This window comes from Nicotiana sylvestris, chromosome 3, assembly GCF_000393655.2.
Source record: "Nicotiana sylvestris chromosome 3, ASM39365v2, whole genome shotgun sequence".
NCBI lineage: Eukaryota > Viridiplantae > Streptophyta > Magnoliopsida > Solanales > Solanaceae > Nicotiana > Nicotiana sylvestris.
Window position 1 is genome coordinate 45,087,542 of NC_091059.1, and position 21,297 is coordinate 45,108,838.

Consider the following 21,297-nt stretch of genomic DNA (forward strand, 5'->3'; position numbering starts at 1 on the left):
CAATTTCTAAAAATACATAAACACATGAAACAAATTGAAGAAATAATCAATTAAATTTCAATTTGAATCTAACAAACATCAAACTAACAAATATTTATTCTAACAACAATACAAACATGAAATAAACATGAAAAAAAAACCCACTAATTAACTTTCCATTTGAAATCTGAAAATTAATTTAATCAAAACACATGAACATACTAGAAAATTATTTCAACGATGAACAACGAACAAAACAAGAATCAAATATTTAACGATTTTAACTTCGAGAAATATCAAAACGAAATGCGGACAAAAATAAAACCCAAAATCTACTAACCGGATCAAAACGACGAACAACGACTAACCAACGACGAAGGCGAATTTAAGAAGTTGACGCTGAAGCAGTAGCAATGAAACAGAAGTAGCTGGGGGTGCGTTTGGATGAACCCACGCGGAGAAGCTGAAAGCTACGCTGAAGCCGGAGAACAGTCGACGTTCATGGCTGCCCTCGAGCTGGACGGGGCAGTAGAAAAAGTTTGAAGCAGTAGCAATAACATCCATGGACGAGGGAGCAAGTACTCGACAGCAGCGTCGAGGAAGGATGGAAGAAGGTCGACGGACTGGACGTGGCTGGACGCGACATCAACGTCGATGAGAGCTGGACACGGCGGGGTCTATTTAGAGAAGGTCGACGGGCTGTTCGTCGTCGATGGAGCAGTGGAAACGCAGCAACAATGGAGAAGATGAAGCAGTTCTGCTGGCTGCGTCAATGGTGGACAATGGTGGTCTTCCATGGTGGTGAGGTCGAGGAAGAAGAAATGGGCAGCCATGGACGAGCCTGAGCTCGCCATGGAGAAGATGAAGACGTGAGGGGTCTGTTTAGAAGGTGGTTGACGATGAGAAGGCAGCCATGGCTGCTAGGGAGTGGAGCTTGGGGAACCCATGGATGAGCTTGAGAAACTTGAGGAAGAAGAAGAAGATAGGAGGGGTGGGGGCGGATGACTTCTTAGTTTTTTAGGGTTTTTTCTTCTTTCTTTCTTTTGTTTTGTGTTGTTTGTAAGATAATAGGGGTGTTGGGTTATGGACTGGGTCGACCCAGTTCGAAATGGACTGGGTCGTAGGGAAGATTGGGCCATTTTTTGGGCCTGTGGCTTGAAATCGAAGAAGAGGCCCAATTCCGACTTTCTTTATATTTTCGCTCTCTTTTCTTCTTTTATTTCTCTAAAACTAAATTATAAAAAATACTTAAATTATTATTAAGAATTAAATTAAGTTATAAAGGCGCAAATTAACTCCCAATAACAATTAACGCATAATTAAGTAATAATTAAGCATAAAATTGTATATTTGGACATTAAATGCTAAAAATGCAAACGATGCCTATTTTTTGTAATTTTTATTATTTTTTTTTTGTAAAACAAACTTAGTTATTAACAATTGTATAATTAAATCCTACATGCGAAATGCGACATATTTTGTATTTTTTTAATAATTTAGCAAATAAACATGCATAGACAAACATACAAATAGTTACACAAAATATCACAAAAATTGCACATCAAGAAAAAATTATTTTATTTTTGAATTTTTTGGGAGTAATTCTCATATTGGGCAAAAATCACGTGCTTACAACTATCGAGGTAGCTGCATGGCGTTCGCAGACCTTGAGTCTCCTTCATTATCTTTACTTATATTTCAGTTCTTATTCCTTAGACATTGTAGTAGACTATATCCCTGTATAGATGCTTATGTACTCGATGACACCCCGGTTTCGGGAGATTTTGTATTGAGCTGCGAGGTTTATTCTGCTTTTAAAAGGTTTCCATAAATATTAGCTGCTTTCGTATTTTTCATGGCTTTTGTTATATTGAAATGGTTAAGTAGTTGGCTTGCCTAGTTCTACAATAGGCGACATCACGACAATTAGTTTTGGATCGTGACAATATAACACCAATGGACAACGGGAATACAACAATAACTTTGCACACAACTATAGAAGAAAAAATACAGTTCATGAAAATGTTCCTTCTTGTATAAGGATGACAAATGCAACAACGAACAACAAATTATAAAAAATATTCTAATAAAAAATACTGTGAATATACAATAGTTCATTTTATTATATTATTAGTAAATTAATGCAAGTACGAAGAAGGATTTTTTTCAATAAATAAAAAATTAATCGGGTCAATAAATTTCAAAATGTTAAAATCCAATAATAAACGTAGAGCTCAATAAGAAGTTACTAAGCTAAAAAAAAGGTTATAAAGCTCGATTAACAAGGTCATGATTGTCTTTCTAAGTTGGTCTTTTAAAAGATGAATTAGGTAAGAATTAATTAGTATTCAGACTTCAGAGGTGAGTAGTGCTTTCAATTATCCAAGAAGACAAATACTGCCCACCAAATGCCACTTTTAAAGGAAAGTGGCGATGGTGGAGGATAAAGAGAAGCACACTACTCTCTTCCTTTTAATATTCAAATGATACTAGTGCTTGCATTTGATAATTTCCGGCAAATCACCGATTTAAAGTGACACATTATAATAATTTGCTGATATTTCTCTCGGTCGGGTGCTGTACAGAAGAGCGAGCGACTTAAATTGTAACTTTTTGCACAATGATCAACGATAAAAACAGAAGAAGAGCAAGCTACTCTTAGAAAATAAAGTGGTCAGCAAACCCTGGCTGCCGTTTGGGAGCACCTGTCTCTCCTATAACTGGAGCAAATAAACACCTAGAGAGAATTTAACGAGACAAGGATATTCCAGGGTTATGGATTAACGTCTCTCCTATTACGTTTTTTAGATTGTTGTAATCACTTGACTTATCTAATTTGTTGATTAGCATAGTTTATTATACTCGCGAAGTTCTTTCGATGCTTCGCTCGCCTATTCAAGCCAACCTAAGACTATATATCTATAGAATCAAACTTGACAAGAATGCATGTATATTTCCTGCAAAAATAACCAAGTAAGGTGATTAGAATATGTCTATTCTAATCACGAATCTATTCTCCGATGCCCGAATTCAAGAACTTACTCTATTCAATCCTATATGCAAATTTATAGTTACGCAATAGAATAATTAAGTGCAAGATTGAGTAAACAAATTAATATGATAAAGTCAAGCAAAACAATCAATCGTCAATTTACAATAATTAAGAACAATACATAACCTCAGAATAATGAGGTTCTTATTTACTCATGTTCATAACAATCATCAAAATATTATTTCTAAACATAACGCTATGAAAACTAGATGAAAAATGGAAGAATCGGTGAATTATGTGCTCGAGTGTCAAGTTAACGTAAAACAATTTTTTTGAGAGGGAGGGACGTAACTGCAGTAATGATTACCAGTTTACAATTATTGACAAAACACCTTTGACTTAGAAAAGGATGCAGATGTAGAGTTGGGATACAGAGTCAATCATACTATACAATGTGATGAAAGTGATGTTTGTCTTGTTGGCTTAAACATAAAATGATCATCATTTTTTATCGAAATCGATCTAGATATGACGGTATGATTAAATTATTTAATTTGATATAAATAACGAATGCAAGTAAACATATTTTCGTTTCAATACACAATTTTCTCTTGAATACGCTCTATATATGTTGCTAGACTTTAAATTATATAAGGTGGCCTTTGAACTAGAAATTCTCTTTTCTTTGAGGCGTCTTTTTTTTTTCAAAGCTAATATTGTAGACAATTAAAATTTTATTAAATTTATATCTATAAGAAATTTGAATTTAGTCCCAAATATATTTTGGTCCAAACAAATATTTTGGACTAATATAATTGGATTAATTATATAAGTGTAATATATATAGATTAAATAATTAAGCCCGAATCTATTAGACTAGCCCATTTAATTGGGCTGCAAGTGATGAGCCCACTATAAGTGAATCTCAAATTTAGATTGAGGTTTAACGTGAAGGATGATAGAAAAATCTCATTTTCAGTTTACAACAAGGGGTCACTACTCACTATGAAGGAGGTCTAGTCTACTCTCGGATGGAATCCAACTTTTAGAAGACTTACATAGTTTTTCAAAAACACTGGATCAAAGCAAGCGACTACAAGAGGGTATAGATACAATGAGATGGCAAATAAACACCTAGAGAGAATTCAACGAAATGGGAATATTCCAAGGTTATGGATTAACATCTCTCCTATTACGTTTTTCAGGCTAATGTAATCACTTGACTTATCTAATTTGTTGATTAGCATAGTTTATTATGCTCATGAAGTTCTTTCGACACTTTGCTCGCCTATTCAAGCCAACCTAAGACTATATATCTATAGAATCAAACTTGACAAGAATGCATATATATTTCCTACAAAAATATCCAAGTAAGGCTACTAAAATATGCCTATCCTAATCACGAATCTATTCTTTGATGCCTGGATTCAAGAACTTACTCTATTCAATCCTATCACGATCCCAAAACCAACCCGGTCGTGATGGCGCCTATCATGGAACTAAGCCAGCCGACACGTTCCCAAAATAGTTCAACATTTCATTAAAATTTAAATAACAACCTTTTTCAACTGAAATTTCCATAAAAGATATAAAGTCAAAAACCAAAAATGTGGAAAAATAAAAACTCGACCTCGGGTATCACTGAGTCATGGAAAAATACTACAATTGATCCGAATTATAACAGGACTAAAATAGTCTAAAAGTAGCCAAAGTATACTAAGAGGATAAAGAAGGAGAAAGGTGGGACTGCGATCGCCAGGCAGCTACCTCGCTATCTCCGGTGAAAAATCCGCGACTGGAATAGTCAACAGCTGCTACTGTAGCCTGAGATACCTGGATCTGCACACAAGGTGTAGGGAGTAATGTGAGTACACCAACTCAGCAAGTAACAAGTTTAAACTATGGACTGATAGGTAGTGACGAACTAAACCTCAGCAGTTATAACACAATTAAACTGTACAGTAAAGTAGGCATGCTGGCAATTCAAGTATTCAGCTCAACAGTAAAGTAAATATCAATCCGAACAATGTGAAGTATAAAGTTCAGCAAATCTCTACATGTCAATGCCAAAAATGCATGAAAATATACCGTATACCTTCACTCTCAAGTGCTCAACCACTCGGTACTATATATGGCCATCCGGCCCAGGGAAGATCCATCCCAAAACATATATATACATCGCCAACAATAGTCACTCAGTACTGAGGAAGGCCATTCCAGCCCTATGGAGAAGATCCATCTCCAGGCATAAATATTTCGGACAAGATCCATGTCTGGGGAAGAACCATCCCTCAAAATATCAACTGCCCTCACTGGCGTATTACAGACTCCGGAGGGGCTCCTACAGTCCAAGCGCTATCATAATCATCAACATATCCGCTGCAGTGTACAGCCTAATCCTATAACTATCACTCATAATCAGGCTCTCGGCCTCACTCAGTCATCACTCTCCAGTCTCACACACATGGGTTCACAATGCCATGAAACTAGCCCGAAACAATGATATGATATGTCAAATAACAACAACCGAAACTGAGACATGATATGATATGCATGAACAAGACTGAGTACAGAATATCAATGAAACTAATGAGATAACAGCAAGAAACGACCACTCGGTTCTCAACAGTATTGGCGCGAAGCCCTAACATAATAATTAGCATGATTTAAAGCTCATTTACTTGATCACATAATCGCAACACAGATATCAGCAAGAAGGAGTACGAAGCGTTGCTATGGAATGAACCAGGCCACAATTCTCACGGTGCACGCCCACACGCCCGTCACTTGGCATTTGCATCACCTCAATATTAATCACATAACGCATGGTTCGGGGTTTCGAACCCTTAGAACCAAGTTTGGAAGTGTTACTTACCTCAAACCAAGCCAACTCCTACTCCGCTACGCCTTTGCCTCTAGAATCGGTCTCCAAACGTCCTAAATCTAACCAAAAGCAATAAAATACAATTAATATAGGCCAAAGAATCAATCCCATATGAAAACTATCAATTTAGACTAAAATCCCGAAATTCACCCAAACTCGACCCCCGGGATCACGTCTTGGAATCCAACAAAAATTATAAAACTAAGAAGCCCTTTCACTCACGAGTCTATACATACAAGATTTACCAAAATCCGACGTCATTTGACACCTCAAATCCTCAATAAAAAAACTCTCCAAAACTCAAGCCCTAGCCCTTTCAACTTCACTCTAAATTCTCACTAATTCCATGATTAAACAGTGGAAAAATCATCACAAACATAAATACTAAAGCCCAAGTTACTTACCTCACTAATAGCCCTCGATTTTCTCTTGTAAATCACTGCCCAAAGCTCAAAACCCGGCCAACAATGGTGAAGAATGGACAAAAATTTGCATAGTCCACCTTATATACATTCTGCCCAGAACTTCCACATCTGCGGTCCCTATGTCGCTTCCGCGACGCCGCAACTGTGGAAAAACCATCGCAGGTGTGGTTTTCACTTAACCCTCACATCCTTCTTCTGCGGTCAAACACCCGCATCTGCGATCTCGCAGGTGCGGTCTCATACGCGCACCTGAGGCGCCTGCCCTTTTCATCTATGGCCGCTTTTGCAGGTACTCTCCCGCTTCTGCGGGTATTCTCCTGCTTCTGTGAACCTCGCACCTGCGGTCCCCACTCTGCAGGTGCGGTTATGACAGCTGAAGGAAATCTTCAGCATTTCCTCAAATTCTATCCTTGATCCTTCAACCTCCGGAAATCAACCCGAGGCCCTCGGGACCGAAACCAAACATACAAACAAGTCACATATCACCATTCAAACTTATTCAAACCTTCGGAACACTCAAAACAACATCAAAACACCAAACCGCCCTCGGATTCAAGCCTAAGAACTTCTAAACTTCTGAATTCCCCAAATGATGCCGAAACCTATCAAACCTCGTCCGAATGGACCGAAATTTTGCACACACATCATAAATGACACTACGGACCTACTCGAATTTTCGGAATTCCATTCCAACCCCAATCTCAAGATTTCCACTACTGACCGGAAAATGCCAAATTTCCAATTTTGTCAATTCAAGTCTAATTCTACCACGGACCTCCAAATTACATTCTGAACACGCTCCTAATTCTAAAATCACCTAATGGAGCTAAACGAACCTTCAAAATTCACATCCGAGATCTTCTACACATAAGTCAACATCCGGTTGACTTTTCCAACTTAAGCGACTAAGAGACTAAGTGTCTCATTCCACTCCAAAATCACTCCGGACCCGAACCAACCAACTCGATATGACACAATACAACTGAACAACACATATAGAAGCAGAAATTGGGAAAATAGGGCTACAATTCATGAAATGACCTGCCGGGTCGTTACATCCTCCCCTTTTAAACAAACGTTCATCCTTGAACGTGTCAAGAAATATACCTGAAGCCTTAAACAAGTGTGGATATCTGTTCCGCATCACCCGCTCGGTCTCCCAAGTAGCCTCCTCTAGGGTCGACCTCTCTATTGCACTTTCACCGAAGCTATATCCTTCGACCTCAACTTTCGGACCTGCCGCTCCAAAATAGCCAATGGCTCCACATCATAAGTCAAATCACCATCCAACTAAACCGTGTTGAAATCCAACATATGAGACAGATCTCCGATATACTTCCGGAGCATTGAAATATGAAATACCAGATGTACACCCGACAAGCTAGATGGAAAGTCAAGCTCATAAGCCACCTCCCCAATCCTCCGAAGCACCTCAAAAGGCCCAATGAACCGAGGGCTCAGATTCCCCTCTTCCCAAATCGCATAACACCCTTCATGGGTGAAACCTTCAGTAGAACCTTCTCCCCAACCATGTAAAACACATCACACACCATCCTGTCATCATAACACTTTTATCTTGACTGAGCTGTACGAAGTCGCTCCTGAATCACTTTCACTTTGTCTAGAGCATCCTGTACCAAGTCTGTACCCAAAAGCCTAGCCTCGCCCGACTCGAACCAACCTACTGGAGATCTACACTTCCTCCCATATAAAGCCTCATATAGAGTCATCTGAATACTCAACTGATAACTGTTGTTATATGCAAACTCCACGAGCGGTAGAAAATGGTCCTATGAACCCCTAAAATCAATGAAACAAGCGCGCAACATGTCCTCCAATATCTGAATAGTGCGTTCGGACTGCCCGTCCTCCTGAGGGTGAAAAACTGTGCTCATCAAGCTGAGTACCCAACTCTCGCTGCATAGCCCTCCAAAACTGTGATGTAAACTGAGTACCTCTATCTAAAATGATGGAGACTGGGACACCATGCAGGCGAACAATCTCTCGGATATAAATCTCAGCTAACCGCTCTGAAGAATAGGTAGAACACACAGGAATAGAGTGCGCGGACTTGGTCAGCCGATCCACAATCACTCAAATAGCATCAAACTTGCTCAAGGTCCATGGGAGACCAACTACGAAATCTATAGTGATCTGCTCCCACTTTCACTCTGGAATATCCATCTACTGAAGCAAGCCACGTGGTCTCTAATGCTCATATTTCACCTGGTGACAATTGAGACACCGAGCTACAAACCCCACTATATCCTTCTTCATTTTCCTCCACCAATAGTATTGTCTTAAATCCTGATACATCTTCGCGACACTAGATGGATGGAATACCGCGAGCTACGGGCCTCCTCAAGAATCAACTCCCGAAGTCCATCTACATTGGGAAAACATATCCGGCCCTGTATCCTCAATACCCCATCATCACCAATAGTCATATCTCTGGCATCGCCGTTCTGAAATCTGTCCTTGAGGACAAGCAAATGAGGATTATCATACTGGCTCTCTCTGATACGATCAAATAAGGAAGACCGAGAAATCACACAAGCTAAGATCCAACTGGGCTCCAAAATATCCAACCTCACAAACCGATTGGCCAAGGCCTGAACATCAACTGCAAGAGGTCTCTCCCCAACAGGAATAAATGCAAGGCTGCCCATACTCACCGCCTTCCTACTCAAAGCATCGGCCACTACATTGGTGTCGCGCCCCCTTTTTCCTTCGCGGAATTGGGTTTATGACATTTTGGTTGGGACAACTCTTTCCTTTTAGGAAAGGGGGTTTGTAGTTTTGAAGAGTCGCCACCTAACGATTTAAGGTGCGTTAGGGCACCTATAAGGTTCATTTATAACTATGTTTGGTAACCAGAGATACGGTATGGGCTTGAAATTATCCCAAGGGGAAGGTGTTAGGCACCCCTCAGGATCCACTAGTGTGGTTCCCGGCCAAACAGATTTTTGTGAATTTGTAAAATTAGCAAATAAGCAAGTAAGGCTCAAATAGTAGGGGATTTAAGTTTAAATACACAAGTGTTTGAAAAAAAACAATCAGTGAACAATGAGATTTGAAAAGAGTTACAATCTAAGCATATTCGGGAATGTAAAGGGGGTGTCCTAGGTTTGCTAATAATATGGATCACATTAATGCAATACCCTGTATGACACTCATCAAAGAGGGCTACACGTGGTATTAACACACCGGTCATCATATCCATATCTACCCTTTCTCACCTCGTGAAGGTAATTAAAGCGAGGGTTGGTCTCGACCCCTATTGCATGTTGTTACCCGTCCCTTCCTATCAGTCCCAGAGGAATTTATGACTCTTATCCTATAAAGGGATGGGGGGTTCTAGGCAGACCCTCAAGTTTAAAGGCAAAATACTAGGCGACAAATAAGAACACATAGGACTGCATTTAGGGGGGAAAACACAGGAAACAGATAGAAGGCTCAGATATACCTCCACAAGTAATGCACATAGATAGCATGACTTATACACAGATAAGGTCCACATTCAGATCTTATGTATGGTATCTAAGTGACAACAGTAGAATCAGATTTATTACATGACTCAAAAAAGAAGTCTGAATCAGGCTTGCCTAATAATTCTAATAGTTGATAATCAAGCAACATACATAAAGAATCATGTTTCCAGTTTTGACAAATTTAGCACCTAAGGCTTGCCTAGGTGTAAAACAATATTCCAGTTGTCAGGGTTACTTAGAGAAGACTATTTGAATTGTATTACTAAACATGCTGTTCTAAATGTTCAAAATTCCAGAATTATTACCAGTGGGGTTAATCTATTTTTTTTATTAAACGAGAGATGCCTAAGAGGATGTGAATAAAGTTCTAAAAGCATGATATCTAATGCACAAAAAATGCAGAGTGATGTATATGCAGGTCCTGAGCATGAATTTTTTAATGCATAAGTATTACATACTTTCAGAATATGTAGAAGATATGGAAATAACATGTTTATTAGCGTTGTTTTTATCCTAAGGCAGGATCTCTAAGTGTACATGTCAGTGCATAACATAATGGTAAAGTGCTAGTTATTAGAAGATTTTAACACATGATTTTGTAAGGATGCACATGCTGAAACAATAAACATGGGACCTAAGAGCATGATTTCTAATGCATGTATGAGTCCTAAGCATGGTTTCTATTGCGCAATTAGGAATATAAACCTAATAACATGTTTTCTACCCTTCACAACTATAACATGCATATTTACCCCATCCCTTTTCATTAGCCAACCCCAATACTTGTTTTCAATAGATTATTACAGACCAATACTGAAATGAATTACATAAGAAAAATAAAAGTTACACTATAGAGAGCCTGAAAATAGGCCCAAACCTTCAGCACCTGATTAGAACTTCCTCTCTGAGTTATGTAATAAATCACCTCAAGTGCCAAGATTATTCCATAGCATTTCTCATATCTGGGTATGTTAGAGTTCTCTAATGACCTCAAGGGATCCCGGGCAGTGCTCACACCCAGATTTCATAGCCAAGACAGAGTAAGTGCAGTGTGGAAGGGCCAGCTTTTGTGTGTCCAAGTTCATAGGGAGCTCAAGGGTCCCAAGGCAAGACTCACACAAAAGGGGCATAACCTAGTGGTCTAAGAGTAAGGTTAGAGTGCTTGACCTAAGTTTAAAATAGTTGAGTTGGAAACAGTTTTGACAATGATTAGTTTGAAATAAGTTTTTAAAAAAAAAGCAATAGAAGAGTTTGCCTTAGTGAAAAAAACCAGTTTGGAGAAGAAAAGAAACAGGGCAATCAGCAACTCAAGACCAAACCAACATACATAGTTCAAACACAAACAGGGAAAGGAGGAATTGGGACAAGTAGTTCATATGTGAAAGCATATTTGCGCACAGGTTAACACCAGAGAAGTACTATAAAACTTAAATAGTCACAACAATAGTTTATCACAAAATCTTCATGTCAGGAGCTTAACAGAGTTACTCATTAGGTGTAGGGGGAAGGGTTCAGGATCACATAGTGACTGGGTGTCACAATCACATGCATACAATGTGTTGGGGGTTAGGGCAGAATAGTAGTAGAAAAAATGTAAGAAAATAGTAGATATGCTGAATTACAGCGAAGAGGTCTGTTACATAGAGTTAGTCATGCTATTTAGTGTTAATCAAATACATTAGAAGTCTATAGGCATATTAGTTAAGGGGAATAAACAAGAACTCAAGTAAACATGCTGGCCCGGTATCATACAAGACAAGTGAGACCCAGACATGCAGATTACACACTTGAATAAGAGAGGGCAAAACTTAAGCATACTGAATAACATAGTAAACAAAAAGGGCAATTAAACACATAAGCCATTAAATTAGTGCAGAATGAGACATGGATTAACAGACATGGAGCACATAGAGTTGACTTTCAGAATTGAACTAGGAACATACCAGTTAAGGAAGCAAAAATGCAGAAAGTAAAGCAAGTAGAGTTCCACAGTCTAGCCTTAGCTTTCAGCCGGCTAGACAAGAAGTTAGCACAAGTAGCAAAGAAAGAAGAGAGAGTTTGTGTGTGTGTGTGTGTGTGTGTGTATTCTCAACTATTGTTCGTGTTTTAAGACTGTAGAAGAGAGTCATTTATATAGTAGTTTGAAAACTGGTTAAAATGGGCAAGAATCAATTCTTCAGTAATTATAGAACTCAGTATAAAAAATTGGTTCTAATCTCCCTTTGATTGAGGGAGTCAGTGTAAATGGTAAAGAGTATGTGACAAGTAAGGAAAGAAATCATACACGGCTGGAGTATAACAAATAAGAAAAGATTTCAAAATAGTACCAGTATAGAACAATAATTAAGGTTAGGTTCAGAAAGTTTTCAAACTAAGGAAACAATCAGTAAAAATTAAGTAGCAATGCATGTGAACACCTAATTTTTGATAACATTTAATTTTTTATCACTTCTTTTATGCAAATATTTTAGGGGGTTTTAACCTACTATTATTTTAGCTTTATTACACTTTTTATTATAGGATAAAAATACAAAAAAAAATTAAAAGGTGAATTATCACTATTAATATTTTTTTATTATTTTTTGTTTTTTTTATAAAAAAAAATCCGAAAATATTATTTTTTTTTTAAAAATAAAATTTTGGGGAATGATTTAAAAAATAAGAAAAAGGGAAGTATTGAATAAAAAAAGAGAGTAAAAATAGGTGGAATTCTCTTTTAAAAAAAGTAAAAGAATGTAGAAAATTAAAAAAAATAAAAAGTTTTGTGAAAATTTTAAAATATTAAAAAGTAAAAGAAGGTTGGAATTAAAAAATAAATATAAAGGTATCTGAAAATTTAAAAAATTTAAAGTAAATAAAAGTAGCATTTTTAAAAGAAAAAGGAAAAGAAAGTGGTTTGTTTTTTTTAAAGAAAAGTTAAATAAAGTGAGATTCTCTTTTAAAAAAATAAAAGTGGGATTTTATATAAGATAAAAATAATTAAAGTTGGAATTTTAAAAATAAAAGTAAATAAAGGTGTGATTTCTTTTTCTAAAAAAATAAAAGCAATTTGTAAGTGGGATTTCTTTTAATTAAAAATAAACAAATAATAAAAAAACAAATCTGAAAAATTTCGAAAATTTTGCTATAAATAGAAGAGAAAATTTAGGAAGAATGGGGTTCAAAAAAGAGGAAAAAAAATAGAGGATAAGAAAAAACGAAGGGGGCGGAGAGAGCAGTATACACTCGATATACACTGGATATACAGGGGCAGAATTCATTTTGGAGAGTTTTGAGAGTTGAAAAAGAATAGCTACTGTTTCATTGCCTCGCTTAAGATCTGAAATAGCTAGAACCTTTCTTCCTTTTACTTCTGCTCTATACTTGGAGTTGTTTATAGGTTTGGATCTATTTGTTTGAATCAAAATTCAATACCAGTTGGTTTGGTCAAGGTTGTGTTTGAGTGTTTTTTTTTTTTGGTTTCTACTGGGTTCATACTATTCCTGGTTTGGTCGAGTTAAGCTCTGGGCTGTTGTTGATTTCTGCCCATTACTGCTGCTTGTTGATTGTTGAATACCAGTTGACTACCTGCTGCTGACCTCTCCTTTTCTATTTGATTCGATTTCTAGGTACACATCTCAGACAGTTTCAATGCATTGTCTCCTGTCGGAATAGCGAAAATGAAACTGAAGTTTTCTGCCTAAGATCTGTTGTCCTCATAGTTTCATTATGTTTTATATAACTTATGTAGTTTGATTTGCTGTTGCTGTAATTAATTGGGGTGTATAACTGGACTGATTAAGTTGAATTATGTAGGCTGCTGGACTGTTGATTTATGGTTATTCTAGCTTTAGACTTAGTATGGTTAGTATTTATTTAGTTGAGCATTTGGCTGTTTAAAATTTAAGAACCAAAAGCAGTTTAAAATTACAACCAAGTTGAAAGCAGGAGGCACCGACCACATCAAGTTCATTTCTAAGCCAAACGTGCTTCAGTAGTTGGAATTTTGACATAATGGTTAATATTAGTTCAGGGCTTAAACCATTTCTCATGAGTAAGTTTCTTTTATTTTGATTGGCATGTGAACTCAAATGTTCCTCCCAAATTAATATTAGTGTTTGAGTATAAGTTAGTGAAGCAATGGTCAAGTCTGTTAAGTTTTGGTCAATAAGTTGGTCAATTTGATTTAGGTAGCATAAGTTGAATCCATATGATAATCGTGTTCTCTATTTCAATAGCAGGTTCATTAATGCCAATTAGTAATATTAGTTCGGATCAACTTAAAAATAACCGGGTTTTCACGATCGTGTTTCCAGTAGTTAATACATAAGTATTCTGAGTCTTAAACTAGGATTCTAGGGATCACTATTTCATTAATTTCTAATAAGTAAATACGGCTTCTCCTTGATTCTAATTGTTAAGCACGTTTAAATAATCTGGATAATCTCAGTGAATAAATTAGGATTTTTTTAAAGACGAATAAAGTAGAGAATCATAGTTTCTTTTTAGGTTTGCCCTCTTAAAAACACATGAGATGGGCCTCGCCGATCAAAACAAATGCATAAATTGTGGGGTCCTCTTAAATCGTTATAATGAATATATAGAATTCGGGATGAGCCGTTTAACAAATTTCATGGCCTTCCCCAACATAATAATGCGTTAGTCACTTTAGACGCGCTTTTAATAACATTACCTCCCTAAACTCGGGTGCACATTTACGTGGCCCAAATCCAAATCTCAACAGAGTCGAAATGTGTCAATAACCACGGGTGCATTGATGTGACGTGGTTCGAGATGTGTTTTCATGACGTTGCAATTCTCGTTAAAAAATAATAATAACAAAAGCGGTAAAAAGTTTAAATTTGCACATAGGTTCAATATGAATTAAAATCAGATAAATAAGCCGAATATGACAGTTGAGCGACCGTGCTAGAACCACGGAACTCGGGAATGCCTAACACCTTCTCTCGGGTTAACAGAATTTCTTATCCAGATTTCTGGTTCGCTGACTGTAATATAGAGTTAATCTTTTCCTCGACTCGGGATTCAACCGGTGACTTGGTACACCATAAATCTCCCAAGTGGCGACTCTGAATTAAATAATAAATCTCGTTTCGATTGTCCTTTAATTGGAAAAACTCTCTTATATACCCCTTTCCGGGGTGTAGGTGAAAAAAGAGGTGTGACAGCTCTGTCGACTCTGCTGGGGAACGAACCCAGAATCTCTGGTTCAGGGTTTAAGAATTCGAGCTTAGAATAATTGTTATGTTTGGCTTCATTTGATTTTTCTACATATTTCACGCTAAATGTGCTAAATGCTTTACCGCTTTGATATTATCTGAACTGTATATAAACTGTGCCGAAACCCTTCTCTTCTCACCTCCGGGGGTGTGCTTACTAGTTGAGACTCCCTATTCTGTTAGTGTTATACCCTGAAATAAGAAAGAGGCCGGACAAGTTACAAAGCCCGACGATCCCGCGGGACCCCGGTACGTAGCCCCCTCCTCGATTCGAGTTGTCCGCTCGGGTACACAGTCTAGAACAAATACCCAGGTTACGAACCTAGAATAACTCAGCTTCATGTCAGATCCCTAGTAGGAACGTTTGTTTGCATCATGTGCATTTGACTTTGGAGGCTCAACACAGGGGTTGGGTCTGTCTAGGACAGGTGTACCAAAACGACAAAAAACCATCTTGATGCATCCTACTTGCTACCTGTGCATTTGTTTGCTTCGGACTTGCATGATCACCTGCTTTCGAATACTTTGAGGAAAGAGAGATAGAGGTAGTTAATCGCCTGGTGAAAAAAAAAATCAATGTCCAAATAGCGTCGAAACTCTGTCGAATTTTTGAAAAAAGGGTCTTATTTATGAAAAATGGTTTTATTTGTCATTGAAAAGAGTCTTGATTTCAAAAGAAGTTTGTTTTACCTACCCGAACTACGCCGGTTTGATTCTCACAGGGTACGGGATACGTAGGCAACCCTCATCGGGTCCAACCTCCCCTTCTACAAAAAAAAAAAAAAAATGTCAACTTTTAATTGTCAACGTAAATAAGTCGGGTGATGCCGTTTTTGGCAAGAATAGCCAAATGTTCCCGAAAGGGACGCCAGAAGGCTGACTTTGCATAAACGACCACTTGTAGTCATTTTTTGGATTTTTGACCGGTTGACTCACCCAGCTTTAAAATCTTCGTTCCCGAAATGCTGAAAAGCCATGTGCGGAACCGGATCTTCCTTTTAATTTGTGGAAAATTAAAAATAGTCAATTTGTTGAGTAAAATAAATTTTATTTCTTAATCACCTTAATAAATGTGCAGGATGAGCACGATGCAAAATAAACCTTTTTCAATAATGACTAAAATCTCTTTCAAGTTGCGGCTATGGTGGGATGATTTAAGTGGTGAAAGTCAAGATGAGGTCAAGAAATATCTAAAAGGTCTTACGGGTTTATTGGAAATCCAGCCTCGGGGGGATATCATAAGAGCTTTGGTCACCCGCTGGGACCCGGCACACAATGTCTTCCACTTCTCCGATTTTGAACTCACCCCGACTTTGGAGGAAATAGCCGGGTACATCGAAAATGCTGAAGTTCCGTTGAGGCAAAAATACATGGTTGCTCCAAGAGCTGTCACTGTGCATCGATTTTTAGATTTGTTAAAGATACCCAGGATGGTCCATAACCCAGATTTGGCAGCAGGTTTTTGTAATCCGCACTTTATATACGACAGATACGGTCATGTCGGAGGATTCAACAACCCGGGTAACAAGTTATGCAGCAAAAGTAACCGTAAAAAATGGGACGAGCATAGACGAGTGGCTTTTATGATAACCTTTTTGGGCCTTTTGGTATTTCCAAGGAAAGACGAAAACATTGATCTGAAAATAGCCGGGGTCGTCAGTACCTTGCTCATTCAAAATGAAAGCACTATTGCGCCTATGATAGTATCTGATATCTTCCGAGCTCTCACAGCCTGCAAAGCCAGAGGGAACTTTTTCGAGGGGTGTAACTTGTTGCTACAAATGTGGATGACTGAGCATCTCTGCCACCATTCCCAGCTTTTGAGTTATGGATCCTCGAAGAAAACTTGCATAGAAAAGTTCTACATAAGAATCAAGGGGGTCAGTCTACCTGAGGGAATTATGGCATGGACATCATTCTTTCGGACCCTCACCACCAGCCAAATACAGTGGACACTAGGATGGTTGCCCGTTGACGAGGTCATCCATATGCCGGCAGCTAGGACTCACTTTCTATTGATGGGGCTCAAGAGCATTCAGCCTTACGCGCCATATCGAGTTTTGAGACAACTCGAGAGATGCCAAACAGTGCCACAGGAGGAAGATCTTAGTGCTCAAGTAATTGAGATTAGCCCTGACGGACAGTTCCCTGAAGCAAGAGTCCGTCAGATCTGGAGTGAATGCCAATATTTAAAAGCAGATACATGCGTGCAGGATCGGGCCAAGGGCACAGTGGCGCCAGGATACCTTGCTTGGTACAGGAGAGAACTTGAGCATGAAAGGCCGGCTAAAAGACCCCATCTCCAGGAATTCGTCAAGGCATCGCAAGAACAGTGGGATTGGCTGGCTAAGGAACACGAGTACAGGGTTACAATAGGCAAGTTGGAGAAGCAAGTTTTAGATTTGAAATTTGAGAGAGATTTGCATATCGCTACAGATGAGGGAGAAAAGAGAAAACTAGCTCAGGAAAACGAGGTCCTCAAAGCTCAAATCCGGGAAATGAAAATAGCTACCAGAAACCCGAAGAGAAGTCGGGCTGATGAAAAGCTCATAAACGGTCCGAAGAAGAAAGTCCTCGAGTATCAAGAAGACCTGGAAAAATATAAAGCTGGTCTAGCGAGGATCCAGTTGAAATGGATAAAGAAGGCAGAAGAGCGAGCATGGTCTATGAAACAAATGAAGAGGGACTACGAAAGGAACATCGCTATATTGAGAGAAACAATATCCACTCTCGAAGAGCGGTTCTTCAGACAAGCCCGAGATACCAGAGCAGATAGGAAGCGCTACTATGATCTAGTGGCCCGAATGGAGAAACAGATGAATGAGTTTCAGGATCAACTCCTTTACAATGCGCAAATGCTGGGGACGCGGAATCAACAAATAGAGCAACTGTTCATGGAAAGGGATAGAATCAGGGGTAGAATTGAGAAGATTGGGCATTATATCACCATGAGGTGCCTAGCATGTGAGGAAATACCCCGTGATACCCTTTTTGCCTCAGTCATGGGTTATGTCCACCGAATCATGGAAGAATTGAAAAGCTTGCAAAGGGGCCTTGCACCAAAGCCCGCGGAACGGCCGAACGATGCCCCGTGGAAACCAAAATTCAAAGCGTTAATGTACTCCTAGTTCAAATCTGTATTTTTCTATTTTTAAAAGTCTGTTGTCTGTCCGTGTGTTTCCTTTTGGCATCAAATTATGATTAGTACTTCGGAGTCCGTATTTTGTTTTCCTTTTCCAAAAGGGTAGTTTGTAATAGAAGTTTTAGTAATGAAATAAATTTTCCAAAAATTGGTGTCTTTATTTGTGGCAGAACTATGCCCGGTCTGATTCATGCGGGGACATGATACGTAGGCAATCCACATAAGATTCGACCACCACTAAGAAGAAAAAGAGGAAAAGGCAAAGTGAATAAAAGAAAGGAAAAGAAATAAATAAAAAGAGAGATAAAGAAAGCTTCAGAAACACTTAAACGAGGCACAAACAAAGTAAGCCGGAATGACGCATGCGGTCGAAGCAAAGACATGTTAGAAATGGTTAAACTGCCTAGGAACATTGCATCCCCCAACGTGAAATTGCAATATGTGTTAAACTCTAACGCTAATAAGTTTGTTGTTTATCCTGAGATTTCAAAACAGTTAGCTCGTTAGAACGTTCTGGCAGATTACCATTACCACACAAGATCTAAAGGGCCCATTCCGAAAAGCATGTCTGGTTCGGACAAAAGTGTTGAGGAGGAAAAGACAGAGATGCAAATGATGAAGGAGGAAGTAGACAGGTTGAGACAAGAGATAGCTGGGATGCACCTAGCCTGGGCTAGGGGACAAACATCACCAATCCCTCCTCCTACTCCTACCCTCTCACCGGCTCGGACTCCGGAACACCCTCTCACTGGTCCATCAATGAGCTTCCCCATTGCCCAATACTATCAGGGGGAAACTTCCTATAATCCCCAAACTTCACCACCCAAACAGAACCCTCCTCCACCAACTGTTCCTGTTTTTGTAGCACCTCCACCAGCAGCATTGCAAAAATCATCCGATGAACCAGTGTTTCAGGTTCACGACAACCAATACTATCCTCCCGAACTTACCTTCAAAGCACCCGAGCCATACACTTACACCCCTCACCTTGAGCTCCCGGCGGAAACTGAGAGGCCGGCAAAGAATCCGGAGCAAGACGAAGTGCTTCGCAAAGTGAAAAGCCTGGAGCAGTCCTTCAGGAATATGCATGGATTGGCAGCCAAGTTAGTGTGGTCTACAAAGATCTGTGCCCCTTCCCCGATGTTCAATTGCCGGCAGGTTTTAAGATGCCAAAGTTTGATCTATATGAGGGACATGGTAATCCCATGGCACATCTACGAGCTTTCTATAGTAAGATGAGAGGGGCAGGTGGAAAGGATGAGCTGCTGATAGCTTATTTTGGTCAAAGTTTAAGCGGGTCCGCACTGGAATGGTACACGAGGCAGGATCCTAGCAGGTGGTATACCTGGGACGATCTAGCACAAGCATTTGCAGGTCACTTCCAGTACAACCTTGAGATCGTCCCTGACCGTCTCACATTGTTGAAACTTGAGAAGAAGCCAGGAGAGAGCTTTAGAGAATTTGGGTTCCAGTGGAGAGAACAAGCAGCAAGAGTTGATCCTCCGATGAGAGAGCGGGAAATGGTGGACTACTTTCTACAGACTCTAGAGCCAACTTAGTTTGGTCACTTGGTGACGTCAGTTGGCAAATCTTTCAACGAGGTGGTGAAAATGGGTGGTATGATTGAAGAGGGACTTAAGTCCAACAAAATCCTGAGCTATTCGGCAATCAAAGCAACAACTCAGGTCATTCAGAGCGGCACGGGAGGTGCGCTCGAGAAGAAGAAAAGAGAAGAGGTCGCAACAATAGAGGCAGGTAATTGGTCCAGATCGAGAGGTCCTTTCCCCTGCTACCAAGCCAGACCCCATCACCCAAATTACCCACACACTCCAAATTACCCCCACAACCCTACTACCTACCACAAGAACCACATTTCTCCGTCCATCAAGCCCAGACATATACCCAGCCTCCGGCTCGCCCACAGTGGTGCGCGCCGGCTCCCCAAAATACCTATCTACCTCCCAAAATACCTATCTACCTCTAAGAATACATATCCACCTCCACAAAACATATATCCACCACCAAGGGCCTATAGGAATCCCGCAGGGCCAGGTTTCCGGGGGAATCAAGCTTTCAAAAATGAAAGGGTGCAGAGACAAAGAACATTCACTGAGTTGGGAGAAACCTATACTGCTTTGTTAAACAAATTAAGGCCGTTAGGTTTGTTGAGTCCTGTTGAGCCCAGATTGCCGAATCCCCTTCCCTAAAATATGGACCACTCGGTAAGCTGTGAGTATTGTTCGGGGGCTCCCGGACATGATACCGAGAAGTGCTGGAAGTTGAAACGTGCAGTGCAAGATCTTATTGACACCAACAAGATCGAGGTTCAGACACCGGAGGCACCCAACATCAATCAGAACCCGTTGCCAGCACACCACGAAACCCACATGATCGAGCTTGTGTACGAAGGAGGGGAGCTAAAGAAACCCTCACAGATGGTGATAATGATCCGTGCCAGTCCAAAAGAAAAGTCGACAGGTGGAGAAGAGGTGGTACAGTTGGAAAAGGTAGACGTCAAGCCAGTAGTGGTGATGGGGAAGAGTTCGCCTGTTATTACAAAGAATCCAGAGCCGGTCAAAGTAACGGTGCAAGGGGTACCAAGCAAGCCAGCATGCATAGGGCCAGTTGTCATCAGGCCAGTAATGCAAATGCCGATAACCAGCGAGAAAGCCGTGCCATGGAGCTACAGTAAAGCGATGGTAATGTACAAAGGGAAGGAGGTTGTGGAAGAAGTATGTGAGACCCAGGGATTAACTTGTTCGGGAAGGTGTTTTGCTCCCGTAGAGTTAAGAAGGTCCAACCCAGCTGTGGTAAAGAAGCCAGTGACGGAGGAAGAGGCTGAGGAGTTTTTGAAGAAAATGAAGGCACAAGACTACTCCATTGTGGAGCAGTTAAGAAAGACCCCAACCCAGATTTCGTTACTATAATTGTTGATCCATTCCAGCGATCATTGCCAGACACTGATGAAAATCCTGAACGAGGCCCATGTTCCGGATAAAATCTCTGTAAATCACTTGGAAAGGATAGTGCACAAAATCTTCGAGGTAAACCGAGTGACGTTTTCTGATGATGGATTGCCAGCAGAGGGTACAGAACACAACAAAGCCCTATACTTGACCGTGAAATACGAAGACTCGGTGGTCACCCGAGTATTGATTGATAATG

The 21,297-nt window shown here is 39.6% G+C and overlaps 1 protein-coding gene across 1 annotated transcript; it reads left to right on the forward strand.

Moving 5' to 3' along the window:
- The first annotated feature begins 691 nt into the window (after positions 1 to 691).
- LOC138887291 (uncharacterized) lies at positions 692 to 21,059 on the forward strand. The gene is made up of 3 exons (XM_070169021.1): positions 692 to 780; positions 17,272 to 17,943; positions 20,591 to 21,059. Exons 1-3 carry the CDS (start codon positions 692 to 694, stop codon positions 21,057 to 21,059), a joined length of 1,230 nt encoding a protein of 409 aa, XP_070025122.1.
- The last annotated feature ends 238 nt before the right edge of the window (positions 21,060 to 21,297 follow it).

What these genes read in the sequence shown, in the direction of transcription:
- LOC138887291 (XM_070169021.1), top strand. Translation starts at nt 692, where the DNA reads ATGGAGCAGTGGAAACGCAGCAACAATGGAGAAGATGAAGCAGTTCTG. An exon ending in AATGGTGGTCTTCCATGGTG is followed by an intron (nt 781 to 17,271) that starts GTGAGGTCGAGG and finishes TGAGCATGAAAG; the next exon opens with GCCGGCTAAAAGACCCCATC. An exon ending in GGGCATTATATCACCATGAG is followed by an intron (nt 17,944 to 20,590) that starts GTGCCTAGCATG and finishes GATCCGTGCCAG; the next exon opens with TCCAAAAGAAAAGTCGACAG.